This window comes from Lepisma saccharinum, chromosome 1 (genome assembly GCF_977018435.1).
Source record: "Lepisma saccharinum chromosome 1, izLepSacc3.1, whole genome shotgun sequence".
In the NCBI taxonomy this organism is placed as follows: domain Eukaryota; kingdom Metazoa; phylum Arthropoda; class Insecta; order Zygentoma; family Lepismatidae; genus Lepisma; species Lepisma saccharinum.
In genome coordinates, this window is record NC_139229.1 from 184994886 (window position 1) to 185009048 (window position 14163).

At 36.0% G+C, this 14163-nt stretch overlaps 1 protein-coding gene across 3 annotated transcripts in view; it reads right to left on the reverse strand.

The window, feature by feature from the left end:
• btv (dynein cytoplasmic heavy chain beethoven) overlaps window positions 1-14163 on the reverse strand; it is a 223963-nt gene that overhangs the window by 121817 nt on the left and 87983 nt on the right. For all 3 annotated transcript variants that reach the window (XM_083144201.1, XM_083144199.1, XM_083144200.1), the window contains exons 34-42: window positions 13175-13357; window positions 12859-13082; window positions 11068-11404; window positions 10246-10353; window positions 9794-9950; window positions 7558-7765; window positions 3461-3567; window positions 1623-1801; window positions 813-1066 (exon numbers count right to left, since the gene is read on the reverse strand). In XM_083144201.1, the coding sequence (XP_083000327.1) occupies window positions 813-1066; window positions 1623-1801; window positions 3461-3567; window positions 7558-7765; window positions 9794-9950; window positions 10246-10353; window positions 11068-11404; window positions 12859-13082; window positions 13175-13357 (1757 nt within the window). The remainder of the gene's footprint in view (window positions 1-812; window positions 1067-1622; window positions 1802-3460; window positions 3568-7557; window positions 7766-9793; window positions 9951-10245; window positions 10354-11067; window positions 11405-12858; window positions 13083-13174; window positions 13358-14163) is intronic.

Sequence of the window (14163 nt, forward strand, 5' to 3'; positions counted from 1 at the left end):
AGGCATCATTGAATGCATCGAACGAACAAAGTATTGAATGCAATTATAGTATGCCTATCCAAAACAAGAACAAGGTCCACATACATACTTCTTACAGATCATGCAGAGGTTTCTGGATTTATTCTTCTTTCTACAGTCCCCTATTTAGCAAGTTTTGGGAGTGCCACTACTTAGGGGTGCACTGCTTGGCCTAGGAGGGATCTGTTTTCTTTTCGTCACAAAAGGTGCAGTCAATTCTTTTCATAATTTGAAAATAAAATCTCTGCTGGAAATTTTCTCAGTCGTCATCTCTTTGTATAAGATCCAGGAGTTGATGGCTACGGAATCTAAAACATTGAAGAACACATGCATGCATCAGCCATCTTATGCATTCAAACATCACCGTATAGAGGCCATTTGGTCAAGAATGGCAACTTGAACTTTGATCCGAACTAACATTCAACTTGAAAATACGTCCGTTAGACGAGCAACAATCAGCAATAATGAATGTAGGTTAATTTCACCTTGAACCCACTATTGCTTACAGATGTATCTACCTGAAAAACTGCACCCCTCAAAATGACGGGTGACCATACTTATAGTAGTAATCAACCTTCAGAGGTGGGATTAAAGTTTAACTTTTTCTGGAAGTATGTAGAGCACTAATATTTATTAAAACTCTCAGAAAATGGGAGCCGTGGAGTAAACTTAGCATTGTCAATCTTAAAATATAAATAAAAGTCACCCGTCAAAATGATGGGTCCACCCTACTAGTGCTAAGAGTGGACAGAAGGAATTAAAAGAGAAAGTTAAGTCAGTTCCATAATTTTTACCTTTTCCCACAGCCACCAGGACCAACAAGTAAAAATGGTTGTCTCTTCTCGGATTCAAGCCATGGTTGTAGATGGTCAATGGCCCTCTTAACATTTGTGGTTAGAATAAGTGGTAATGTGCTTGTTGAGGCATTCATGGAAAATTTTGCTTCATGGTCCACTGTGTACAAGTCTATGCGATCTTTTTTGGTATCATAAAAGCAATCCAGAGGAATTTCAAGATTTGGGTGGTATTCTCTAGTCCATTCAAACACCTGTTGAAATAAAATGGGGTATTATATAAATTCATGCAAATCAATATTGATTCTTTTCTTTTGGAAAGAGGCCAATTAACTAGTTAATAGTGACCATTGCCATGATATATATTAGTGTAAATTTGCCAATATTTTTTCCAGGCCAGATATTTCTATTAGTAGCTTCTATCTTGAACATACCTATAGAAGCTAAACAATTATGTCACATTATAGTAATAGCTATAATTCTTAATAATAATAATAATAAACATTTAATGAATTTACATCTAAAAAGCTAATGCAAGGTAAAGGTGTTACCCTACATACATAATGTGCCAAATAAAAATGCCCAAGCAAATTTGATTATCATATTTGGCAAAATTTTACAAATATTCGTGTTTCTACCTTCAGGCCTGGTTCACAGAACAGATGAATAACATATCTGCCATAAGTTATGAAATTTCTTGAAAACTATTTCCAACGTTAATTTTACATATACAATTAATACACTCAAAATAAATTCTAATATCAACAATTACAATGAATCTTACAAAGGAAAAAGTGATATAAAAATTACCTGTTTGGTAAATTGTTCCCTTGCAGCATCTGGTAAATTGCCACCAAGACCCCTGATTAAAGCCACAGTAAATTGAGCCTTGCTGTTGACACCACTCAACTGGGATAAACCATTCTTTACAATCCCCACCAATGATGTTCCAACTACCAAGTCACTATTTTGCATGACCCAGTCAATACCTGCAAGAAGATTTTATACTACAGGTGTATACTACTCTATTCTGATTAGGGTTAAATGAAAGAAATAGTAACTGAAAAAGTGTCTCACAAAGGTCACAGAAGGAAATTAGTAGAGACAATATCAAATCATATCCACATTTCCAAGATTTGGTTCAGATTGACTCTTCAACCTGCTGTAGACTATCATAACGTGGCCACTTAAACAACTTCAAACTAATCTTCTTAGTTTTCTGTCGACACTGATAGTGGAAAATTGTAGAAATTTGATGTTTCTCAGGATAGTTATGAGCATTACATTGCAAATGTATCATACCAATATTACCCATTTTCATGATGTATCATCAGAATAGCATATCTACTGGAATACTGTTTGAATTCCTATTTCTGTGTTGTGTTCTTCATTGTCTGCAGGTGAACCTCCAAAATTAAAACATTTTTAAGAACACAACACAGGAAATGCAATACTCGTACATGGGGTATCAAGGTTCTACTTTAAAATATTCATAGCTTCACATGAGATTATCAGAAAACTTATAAATTTTTCACAAAATCTACTTCTGTCATGCAATCTTAGAGCAGAATAAATTAAATCAGGGTATATTTAACTCTAAAGGTATATGGAGTTCACAAAAGTGTCAGCTTGCACAGCTTGCATGATACATATCTTGTGGGATATTAGATAGATTTATTTATTTTTATATTAATAGCAAATCACTATTTATGGCCTTCAAACAATGTGGGGAGAAGCATTTAACTGAAAAAAAAAAATTAGGACAGAACCCTAACAAGAAAACAAAATATATCTGATAAAAAATTTCTCAGTCAACTTCTAAAACTGATTCTATCACTGAATCCTTCCCAGCAATTACAACTGTAATATAAAGGATAAAATCTCCATTCCCTAGGTCAAAAACTGGGACTTCAAAGGGGCACTCAGCACACATAAGGATAGACACAGGGCAACACGACCCCATAGAGGATTATACAGGACGTGACTCCAGGTGCTAGAGCCTCGTTAGCCTGCAGGAATGCAGTCTGGGGTGTACTACACGAAAGAGAGGTTGCCATTTTAGTGCCTTTCAAAAGGTCACCCCTTACACCCTGTGGGATATTCAGACTCTAGAAGTGTATTGGCAGATTTTCAGGTACAAATACAGTAACAATATATTGGTATTAGCTCAATCCTAGCTTATTACATGCAAAAAAAAAAAAAAAGGTCCTTACAGTCCCATTACAACCAAACGTACTTCATTAATCAACAAAAATCAAAACACATACGGATGCAACATAACATAAATAAGCATAGATAAAAACAATGAATGATTTCTTCAGCAGTGCTATTACAAGAGTAACTTTCACTTTCTGCATTGCCTGGAGTTTCTCTCTTTGATCTTCAGTCTCTTACAGTATATGCAAAGTTTCTCTTCATCTAACATATTGTCAGTATTTTGGACCTAACTGGAACCTAACTTACACTACTATAAGCAATCTGAACAACTGAGATTTTAGAAACAATCAAACCAAATATGTATTTGTTTCAGAGTTTCAGCACAAACTATTAAATTATATTACGGGGTTTACCAAGCTTGCTTTTTAGTTGTTAAATCAGAAAATCACTTAGTACCTTGCATAATTACTTTACTCGATAAACTTCTTTACCTTTGTAGAAGTAATCTTCAATGTACTGGTCGAGAAATTTTGCTGATCCTTCATCTTGCGTTCGAAGCCAAGCTACCACAAGAGCCTTTATATCAATATCTTCATCACTAGAAGTAAAAAGTATACTATCTGTTATTTAACAAAAGTACTGTTATCTGTATTTTTGTTATTTTATGTTATATTTTTGCAACTTTTGGGTAATCATGATGAGGATTAGTGATGATTACACGAAGTCCTAAAGAACTCCACACTGAGACTCAACAAACCTGGGAACTTTGGTAATGAGAATGATGTCAACTGGCCACTGAACCAGTGCTAGTTGAAATAAGCACAGATGTGACTACAGGCCTTGATTTTATATTTAAAAATATTTGTTTTCATTATGCATTCTCTTTGAATCAACTTTTATACTACAAACATTAAAAGCAAATAAGTATTTATTTTAAGAACTATGTTACTGCAAAAATTTTCATGTACCTATTTTGGGTGGGTTCACACTATACAGGTAAACCTCGTTAATAGGATATTGGTAGAGGCATGCAAATTTTGTTTTTGACGAAAATACAATATATGAAACAACATGCTATAATGTTCATTTTTCATGTTTCTGAAAGGTGTGAGGTGCATTTCCCTACCCTGTTTTGTCACGAAATAATGCGAAATGAACTGCAAAATGTGAAATATACTCTTAAACACGAAATTTACCATTTATATACCGACGCGACACTTTCTGAAGTCTGAGGTATCCTGAGAGTTATGCAATTCACGGAAAATTGATTAATTCTGCTGTAAATATTTGAGAAGCAAAAATGGACCCCTTTACACAGGAATAAACTTAATACTCTGGTAACTTCATAAATGTGCTATTAGAAGGGATAAGTTTACTTTGTGTAATAAGGGCAGTTTTTAAATCAAATTTAGGATTATATTCGTAATTTTAAAACCAAAATAGCACTTTTGATGTGATTATTCACCGCTACAACACCAAAATGTTATATTATTTACCACTTGTGAATCCGAAATCGACTCTGTTTTTGTACCGAAATTTTGCTTTTTTATTTACCAAAAATATGTGCTTCTAGATATTGGTTAATACGAAGTACCCTTTCCCCAGCAAATAAGATAGGATTTATAATGTATTTCAGTACGGATAAATCGAAATACAGATAATTTTTAATACAAATTTGTTTACAAGACCCTTCGGCAAAACTGATCTTGCTTAATTCGAAGTAGACACCTGCGTAAGTTGACAAGAGAAGATCGAATGTGGAGAGAGCTTGGACGTTATTTTAACTTGGCCTTGACATGTTTCCTTGTCCTAAGAGCTGCTGACAACTCGAGGGAAGCAGCCCAAAATGCCCGCTGGACATTGACATTCTTTATCAATGTGCATGGCAGGTCAAGCTCTTTCCCCGCTGAATGCGCCACCTTGGAAATATTCACCAGTGCCATATGAGAAATGAGAGAAGATCGCAGGAATGTCTCAAAATACAAGATGTGTGGTGCCTGGAAGTCTTGCCCATCTGTCTAGCTCTGAGCTCGAGATTCAGCAGTTTTCCGTGACCGAACAACTTTTGGCCTTATAGCCGACAACTTCCGGTACCACTTTCATTAAAAGCGTGTTTTTTGTGCCCTGTAGAACTTCATAAAAAAGGGAAACTGTTACCGATAATCAAAGCCACATAGGCCAACAAAAGATCGTCAACCTACTTAATGCATTTTCATCTAGGTTTCCCGCAAAAGTTTACCTCGATCTTACGTATGTTGAAACTCCCGCTTGCCGCTTCATACGTTTCCCAACTGTGCTGGTCATAAAATTTGCCAAAAAAGTGTTCTGTTGGCTGAGTGACTTCTCCCTTTTTTCCTATCAGCAAACATTGGGGGGGGGGGTCCGTTGCTAATTGTTTCGGCCACGATTTTCTTGCTCGTGTGTGCAGATGGGCTCTTTTCCTTTGGTGTCTAAAATAAAGCAACCAGTTCTGAATACGCTCTTCAAAATGAACAAAAACCGCAGGATAAGAAAATGAAAAGTGACCCCCTCCCTTCTCCTACAGCAGCTCATTATCCACCACTGGTGTGTATGGCAATGCGATAATTGCAGAATTCAGGCCCCTCTTTCTTGTTTGAATGCAGCTGTCTGGATAGGAAATATTGCCCGTTTTATTGTCTGTTGCATGGTAAAGCATATTGCAAGGATGATTTTTCTTTTTTACACTGCTGATAAAAGTTCGGTCTACGACAATTGCATTATCTTTAAAATCCGGAGGATTTCCCTTCTGCCACCTGCTGCTCTAACTTCCAGCCAGTCTCATTATGTTTACACTGCAGCTGGCGCCAGTGTTTAGTCTAGCGTCTGGAAAGCTGTTGCTTGCCGAGAACGGCAATGACTCATCCAGTGCGAAGGAAAAAGCATCATTGTTTTAAATCTCGCAAAGCTGTTTTGATTTGATGATAACAAAATTCGATCTCCAGAAAGAAAAACGAGAGTTAAAACAACTTCATGATGCACATAAAGTTCATACCATATAATCGCCGCTTTTCTTCACAACCATTAGCGTGCTGCTGAGAAAGAAAGAAAGAAAGGAAAAAAAAAGCAATGCTCAATGTAGGAATACAAGAGGAGGAAAAGTTTTGGCAGAGAGTGTGTTTGATCTCCAGAATACTCCTGAATCCAATAATGAATTGTTGATTAACATGAGAGTAAATAACCATCCTTTTTTGATATCTGAAAATATGCAAGTTTCATAAAGCTTGTTTTGAGTTCCTTTTATGCTGATGAACTAAGTGGTACTAAATATACAGTTTAAAGTGGGATCCAAACCAGAGTGATTACCGAGTGCAGCGGTGTTTAATGTGTCCTAGGATACGCATTCGGTGCAAACAGATCGCAAGTTGCGTGTTTCCTTTTTTAGGGCGGATTACAATGCAAGTTGAGGAAGAGTTTGGACTGATCCCTGCAAAAGGGAAAGGAGGGGGGGGGCAATATGAGGTTAACTGAAGCTAAGAAAACGTGACTTTTTTTACTGCGTGTTTCACACAGCCGAACCAGAATGAAATTTACAGCCACAATGATTTTGTTTCTTTTTTTGTGCCTGGGGAAGGTTGTGTTCTCTACCAACAGAATCTTCTCTTACCAGTTAATTCTGTAACGGACAATGTTCTAGTGAACGCACATAAAATCCAATATTCATTCTGTCCGATTATCTTCAGTATTTTGCTCACGCCAGTGTGACTACTGTCAAGATTCTTCCAAGTTTCACTTCTTGCAATAAACAAGATTGTTTTCCTTTCCGTAGGTCTCAGGGCAAACCGGTGTCTTATGAACTAAAATTGTAAGAATTTCGTGGAAGAGCAATGACTTTGCACAATTGAAAGAAAATACCATTTTTTAAAAGACTTTTTTGGTGAAAACGATTTCATGTTCTACTTATCCTTCCCACAACATGCATCCTGTGCATAACCGGTTGTATAACTAGGCAGGATAAATGGTGTTACTGTCTCCTTGGAATCTTTGTGTCCGCATAAGCTCCGTGTTCTCATTTTGTGTAACATTTTTTACACATTCTTTAAAACGTACAATATTATTATATAGTACATATAAAGCTTAATTTCTGAGCTACCACCAAGTATAAAACAGCCTTTGTGGGGATAATTTATACTCTACTTTATTTACACCTGAAAAACAGGCGCCATCTTGAAAAGTTTGGATAACTCGAAGTTTACATATTTTGGTCCCTTGAACTTCGTATTAACAGGGTTTTCCTGTATTTCATGGTAGTTCAGATTGCAATCTTTGCCTCCCTGGTAATAACATATCTTCTGTGTGAAGAAAAAAATCTTTAAAATAACATGAATTGCAATAAAAATCACTAGATGCAACAAGGTTTGTAGAAGTCCTTCGTGAAGTTTTACAAAATATCATGTTTTTGGGTAGAATTGAAACGCAACAGTTTGAATCTTTCATTGTTATTGCATCTATTATAAGCATACTATTATCTTCACTTATCCAAGCTTATTTGTATACCCAAAACTAGTTAAAATATGTATGTATTCAATTTGTACAATTATTTTACTTTTTGAGATTAAGTTACATTTACCTTAGAAATATCATTCCCATCCGTGATATGGTAGCTGGGGAAGCATAGCTTAAGTCATGGGTTTCAAAGATAAAATTTACATTCGGACCAAACTGAATTCTCCACCCAGATGGAAGAGTTAGCAACCTGTTGTCATCAAGAACAGAATTCAGTGATTCTATCCATTCTGGATCAATATCACCATCACAGACAATCCACGAAGTAACTTCTGAAAATAAATAATTAAAATATCCAACATTAGCAAGTATTAACAGCCAAATTCAAATCAACTCAAAGTAGAAAAAAAAAGCACTACAACCAAACTGTCAATTGGTTTTACATTTTGGGGAAATTTGATTCCTAAAAAATAAAAATGTGTTTTCAGTTTGCATTTCTGGCAAGTGCGAGGGCAATTTTTCTTGTAGAGGAAACGCTGTTGGTATATGCTTGTCAGTTGTCGCTGGGACAAAAGACAATCGGGTCTTGTTTAGTCTTGTACTACGGATCGTGTGTAGGTGTTTGGTGCTGAATAGTACTGTTGTGTGGTAGTTAGATGATATTAAAGTGAAGTGTGTGTATAATACTGCCCTGAACAATGTTCATGCGTAAAGAACAGCGAATATTCATCAAATTTCAGGTTGCACGTGGAAGGAATGCACAGCAAATTCACACAGGCTTACGCGAGGCATGTGGGGACCACGCTGTACTGTATCGTACTGTTGCCAGATGGGCCAAGGTATTTGAAAGTGGTCGTGAATCAGCTGCGAAAGATCATGGCGGCAGGCATCCTCGTACGGCAACAGATCCACACCACCTTCATGCACTTTGCAGATTGCTGGAGAGTGATCGACCTATTTTTATATGTATGTACGAGGCGATGGAGCACCCACCTTATTCTCCTGACATGAGTCCCTGCAACTTTGATTTGTTTCCCAAGATTGAAGGAACCGCTGAGGGAGAAAAGCTTTCCAGACATCCCGAGCATCATTTTGGCCACAGGGCAATCTCTGTGCACACTGGTATGAATGGGGACTATCAATGGCATCCAACGACTGCCAGATGTTTGGAAATGTGTTCATGCAGTAGCAGGAGATTACATTCAAGGATTGTAAATGATTCCAGGTATTTATCTTCTTTCATGTCTCTTTCTCATACATGTTGCCACCACTACAAAAAAAGGGCCCTCGTATATTTAAAATAAATAAAAATTTCCCTGACTTATCCAGGATTTTGAATATTTTTCAAAATTGTCCATGAGCTTTCCACTCTTAAATTGATATGTCTGACTTTTACAAGTTTTTCAGGTCAGTGGGAATCCTGACTTGTCACTCTGATGTAAAGAACTACTGCCACTTGCCACTTTGCGTGTAATGGTTCTTAACTACATTTACATTTTCAGGGCTTGGCAGGACTTTTGGCTACTGTCAGGGCAGATTTTTTCAAATTTTCCTCTACTTTCGGGAAACCACTGTGATATTTCAAAATCTGAAAAATTATATCAGCATTGATGTGAATTTTCATGTGATTTGCTTTTGCTGTAATCTAGATATTATCAATAGTTTTGTGGTTACTTAAATCTATTCAACTATTGATAATAACTAGATAACAGCAAATGCAAACCACACGAAAATTCCCGTCAGTGCTCTAGAAGGAATTCTGAACTGATGTAGTTTTTCATATTTTGAAAAACTACAGCAGTTTTTTGAAAGGAGAGGAAAATTTGAAAAAAATTGCCCTGACGGGGCCCAAAGATCCAGTGGAGCCTTAAAAACATTCTACACTATCTATCAAATAAATATTTCTGAAATATTCTTCATTCATATTTTCATTAAGGTTCTATTTTCATACATGGATGTGTGGCCTCCCTGATGGTGCAGTGGGTGGGTGGGTCCCCCCTCCCTCCCTCCCTCCCTCCCTCCCTCTCTCTCTCTCTCTCTCTCTCTCTCATATTTCTCCTCTTATGTTTCCCCCATAGTGGTTTTGTATCCCACTTTAAACTGTAGGTCTAGTCCCGATTAGCCTTACCATGCATAAAGTGCACTTAAAACACCAAATTAATCAATCAATCAATCAATCAACCAACCAACCATACATGGATGTAAAAAGCAAAAAGCAAAAATTAATAAATTAAAAACAAATTGAAAATAAATTTGCAACATATGATTCAGGTAGGCAGTTCAGTTGTCAACAGATGTTATATGCTAATTTCATTTTCATAAATGAACATAAATAAATAAAAAATAATTTGATTTCACACCTGGAGGTTCGGAATACACTTGCTGCGCACTGAGCGTCAATACTCCATCAGTCCACTGGCGAGTATCTAGATCAATCTGGCCTAACAGCTGAGTTCTTGGAATAGCTTTGGGGTTCATTGTGTGTTGCTTCACAATCTTGCCTAATTTCAGTAATGCCTGTGGGGAAATTAAATGTTTCATTTAGCAAAATTTATCATGTTATAATGACAAGTCAAATTATGAAAACATTTCTACATAGCTTGAACTAAATTTGTAACATAATCAAAGACTTACATCTGTGATTTACAATAAATTTTACAAACTTCTGAAATAGATTACACACAAAAGTTTGTATTATATTGACATTTAGTGTATATTATGAATTGTAACAAAAAAAAATGATTTTAATGACTTTCTTTTTCATAAGCATAGCTGTCCAAGATACAAGAACAAAATTTATAAAACAACTCACATGTTTCAGTATTTGACAAATAGTAGTTTTCCCTGAACCAGAGGGTCCAACAACAACAACACCCATTCTCTGTTGAAGCTGCTCATATAGCTCCAAGCATTTTTTGATCTGCAGAAATAAAAAGAAGAGAGAGTTACTTTCAACATTAAAACAGAAACAAAAAATTGTCATTCTAATAACACTACTCAGGTTATGCACACAGTTTCAGTAACGAACAACCATGTTACACAGCACATTATGAAAAACAGTACCATTAGGAAGTTTGAAGGGACTCGAGGCACAAAATTTCCTAACAATATTTATAAACCATCTCGGGTTATAAGACTTTTTAAAATAAATATAACCACCAACCTTAACTGCTGCTGAACATCAAAAATTACATGAGAAAGACAGAATTTCATATACATAAAAGACATGAGCAAAGGTATAACTTTTTCATATTATACAAATCCTATCATTTTGTACTCTTCATCTCTTCAAATTAACTCTTCCCTTAATTTTTTCTGCTCTAAAATAGTTCCACCTGCAAAATAGTATCTCCTTTACTTAATTTCTCCTCCAAAATAACCTTTGCATTATTTATTCTCTCCACCAAAATAGCTTTCCTCATTTAATGTCTACACCATATAAAACCTTATTGTTTATTTCCCACTCCCTTGTTCATTTTCCCTCCAAAATAGCATCCCTTATTTATTTTCCCACTCCACAATAGCCTCTCTACTTACTTCCTCACTTCAAAATATCGCTGTTGTTTATCCATACACAATGATCTGGTAAAACCACAGAGAAAGACCACACAAAACAGAATCTGATTTCTCTTACCTGATTCTCATTTTCCACAAATCCCAGTTCAACACAACTCTCTTTCACAGCACTCATGAGCTCCTCATATCCTGAATTTGTAAATGAAGCATCCGGGTAAATGTCTTTAATGAGGGCATCAAATCTTTTGCAGTCACTGAAAGTCAGCTTTGACAAAGTGTTCAGCCTGAGAGCCTGCACCACGATCTCCACCTCCGACTTTTCTTCAAGCTTCACATTCTTTTCTTCCTTGGCAAGATTCTTCTTGGTAATTTTCAGAAGGTTCCCACACCCTTTGAGCACTGTTTTCAGAGCTCGTAAACCCCAGTCATAGTGCTGTTGAGGGGACAGCAGTCTCCTGGAAATTCATACAATGCATTATTAACTTAAATATACATATATTTTTCTTGCAGTTTGTCAAGTTGCTGACAATAATGATGCACCATGTGTGAAATTTTTACTGATGCAGATAAAATATCACCATAAAATTTGCTAATATTGACAAGCAAAGGCTACAAAGGAGCTACTAGCTCTTGAATGTAATAATCAAGATGATAAAAAGAGTAAAAACATACAGTAGGTTTTGGAACCACACAGCGCCGATATCTCACTGAAAGAAAGTGAACAGGAGTATACCTAGTCTTACCATAAATACTGTCACAAAGTTTTAAGTAAATTGACACAAAATGCTGAGAGATATTGTAATATCTTAATAACATTACTGAAATGGATGCATGACAAATCAAAATCACAAATCAATATTCATAATGGCCACCCTTAGCACGCACACATTCTGTAAGTCTTTGTGGCCACGCATCAATTGAATTACGCAACACATTGACTGGAAAATGAGCAACTGCCTTTAGAAGAGACCGCTTTAAACTTTCAATACTGGGATGACTCTTCTTGCAAGCCATCTCCTGAAGCTTGGACCTCAATTTGTAGTCCAAAGGGTATAGGTCCGGACTTCCAGAAGGCCAATCCGAAGTGGAAATTAAGTCTGGCACATTTGCCTCCAGCCACTGCTGTGTTGTTCGGGCCCCATATGTTGGGGCTGAATCCTGCTAGAAGCTCCAGTTCTGACCATGGAAGAGGGTGTTGTTGACATTATTGACTAGTCTCTCAAGCACTGTCTGCTGGTACACTTTGGCTGATGTTTTGACCCCTTTCTCACTGAAATGGAGCTCCATTGTGCCCCCATAGCAAATGTTCCAGACTTCATTTCCACTTCAGATTGGCCTTCTGCAAGTCGGGACCTATACCCTTTGGACTACAAATTGTGGTCCAAGCTTCAGGAGATGGCTTGTAAGAAGAGACATCCCAATATTGAAAGTTTAAAGCGGTCGGTCTCTTCTGAAGGCAGTTGCTCATTTTCCAGTCGATGTGTTGCGTAATTCAATTGATGCGTGGCCACAAAGACTTACGGAATGTGTGCGTGCTAAGGGCGGCCATTATGAATATTGATTTGTGATTTTGATTTGTCATGCATCCATTTCAGTAATGTTATTAGGATATTACAATATCTCTCAGCATTTTGTGTCAATTTACTTAAAACTTTGTGACAGTATTTATGGTAAGACTAGGTACATACTCTTTGTTCCAAAGTAACCACCAGGAAAATGGTATAGAAAGATAGATATCACTATGACTATAAATCTGATATTAGCCTAGGAAGTAACATACAGTATATGAATTTAGAAGTATAAAAACAGCTTCTAAAAACAATATGCTAATCACCCCGAGAATAGTAACATCTAACATAACTAGAAATTTAGTATAAATTTAGTCAATTCATTCCCCTAGATTAATTACCTGGACAAATCGAAAATTTCTACAAGCCTCCTTCCAATGTTTTGAGCATGCATGAATCCCTCCGTATACAGTATAACTTCTGCAATGAGTTCGTTATCAGGTCTAGACATAACGACAGGCCTGAAAAGTTGCTTCAGATTATCAGGGAGTTTCTGTCTACCTCCATAGCCCTTCCCGGCAGGATTGAGTGTCACAAATATTCCAGAATTTGAGTTAAGATCAACCTTAAGGAAGAGAAAAAGGATACTTATTAGCGCCACGTAACATAATAAGTATTGCATATCAAGGTTATTTAGTGAATACATAATTTACTCACCTCTTCATCAAGTAACTTGACCATGCTTAGGTTATTTTTCAAAGCAGTCTGAATGGGTTGAATCTGCATTGAAATAGCTGACAATGTGGCTTCTTCCAAGCGATTGAATTCATCAAAACAACCCCAGGCACCACATTTCACCAAGCCAACAAATATTCTAGACATTGACTTAACATCAATTCCCTGGGGGAAAATAAAAAAAAAGAGTTTATAAATTTCATACCAAAGTAAAACCATAAATATGTTAAATTCTTAACTTTTATGATAATAATTCTTTATTTACAATCACTCATTATAATGAGCTCTATTTATTACTAATTTGATGAAAGGAACATATTATCTTGGCATATGCTGTATTTGGGAGAAAACAGCTATAAATCACATAAAAGAAACTAATAACAATAATAATAATAATAATAATTATTATTATTATTGTCATTAGGGATGGACAGATATGACATTTTTGTTGATACTGATCAAGTATCCATATAAAATTTAATGATAACAGATATTCTGCCAATACAATATAAAATTGTCAATGTTCCATGAAAGACACAGACATAAATGGTTTGTTAACCTTCTTAATTAATCTATGTAACCTGGTGACTGCAATGAGTTTTATGTTTTAAAAAAACCTGCACACTCAGACATTTAGTTAACAAAAACCAGAGCATCTGAATTATATGTTTATATTCAGAAACATAATAACAAAATGGCAGAATTTTGCAATAAATTTGATGCTATTTATAGATATATTGGATTCGTAAAATTATTGATAATTTTACTGATATGTACACCGATAAACACATCAGATGATACTGATTAATCTAGCCATCCCTATCAATTACATATTATAGATATTTACTCTATATGTAGGTTGTATGCCTTACTTGTAAGTAAAAACTCCCTTAAAAGCCTCTATCTCTCTAATGATTAAAAGAAACCTCCTGAGAAGGAATTGGGTGAATCCCAAGGCAACTTGAACAACA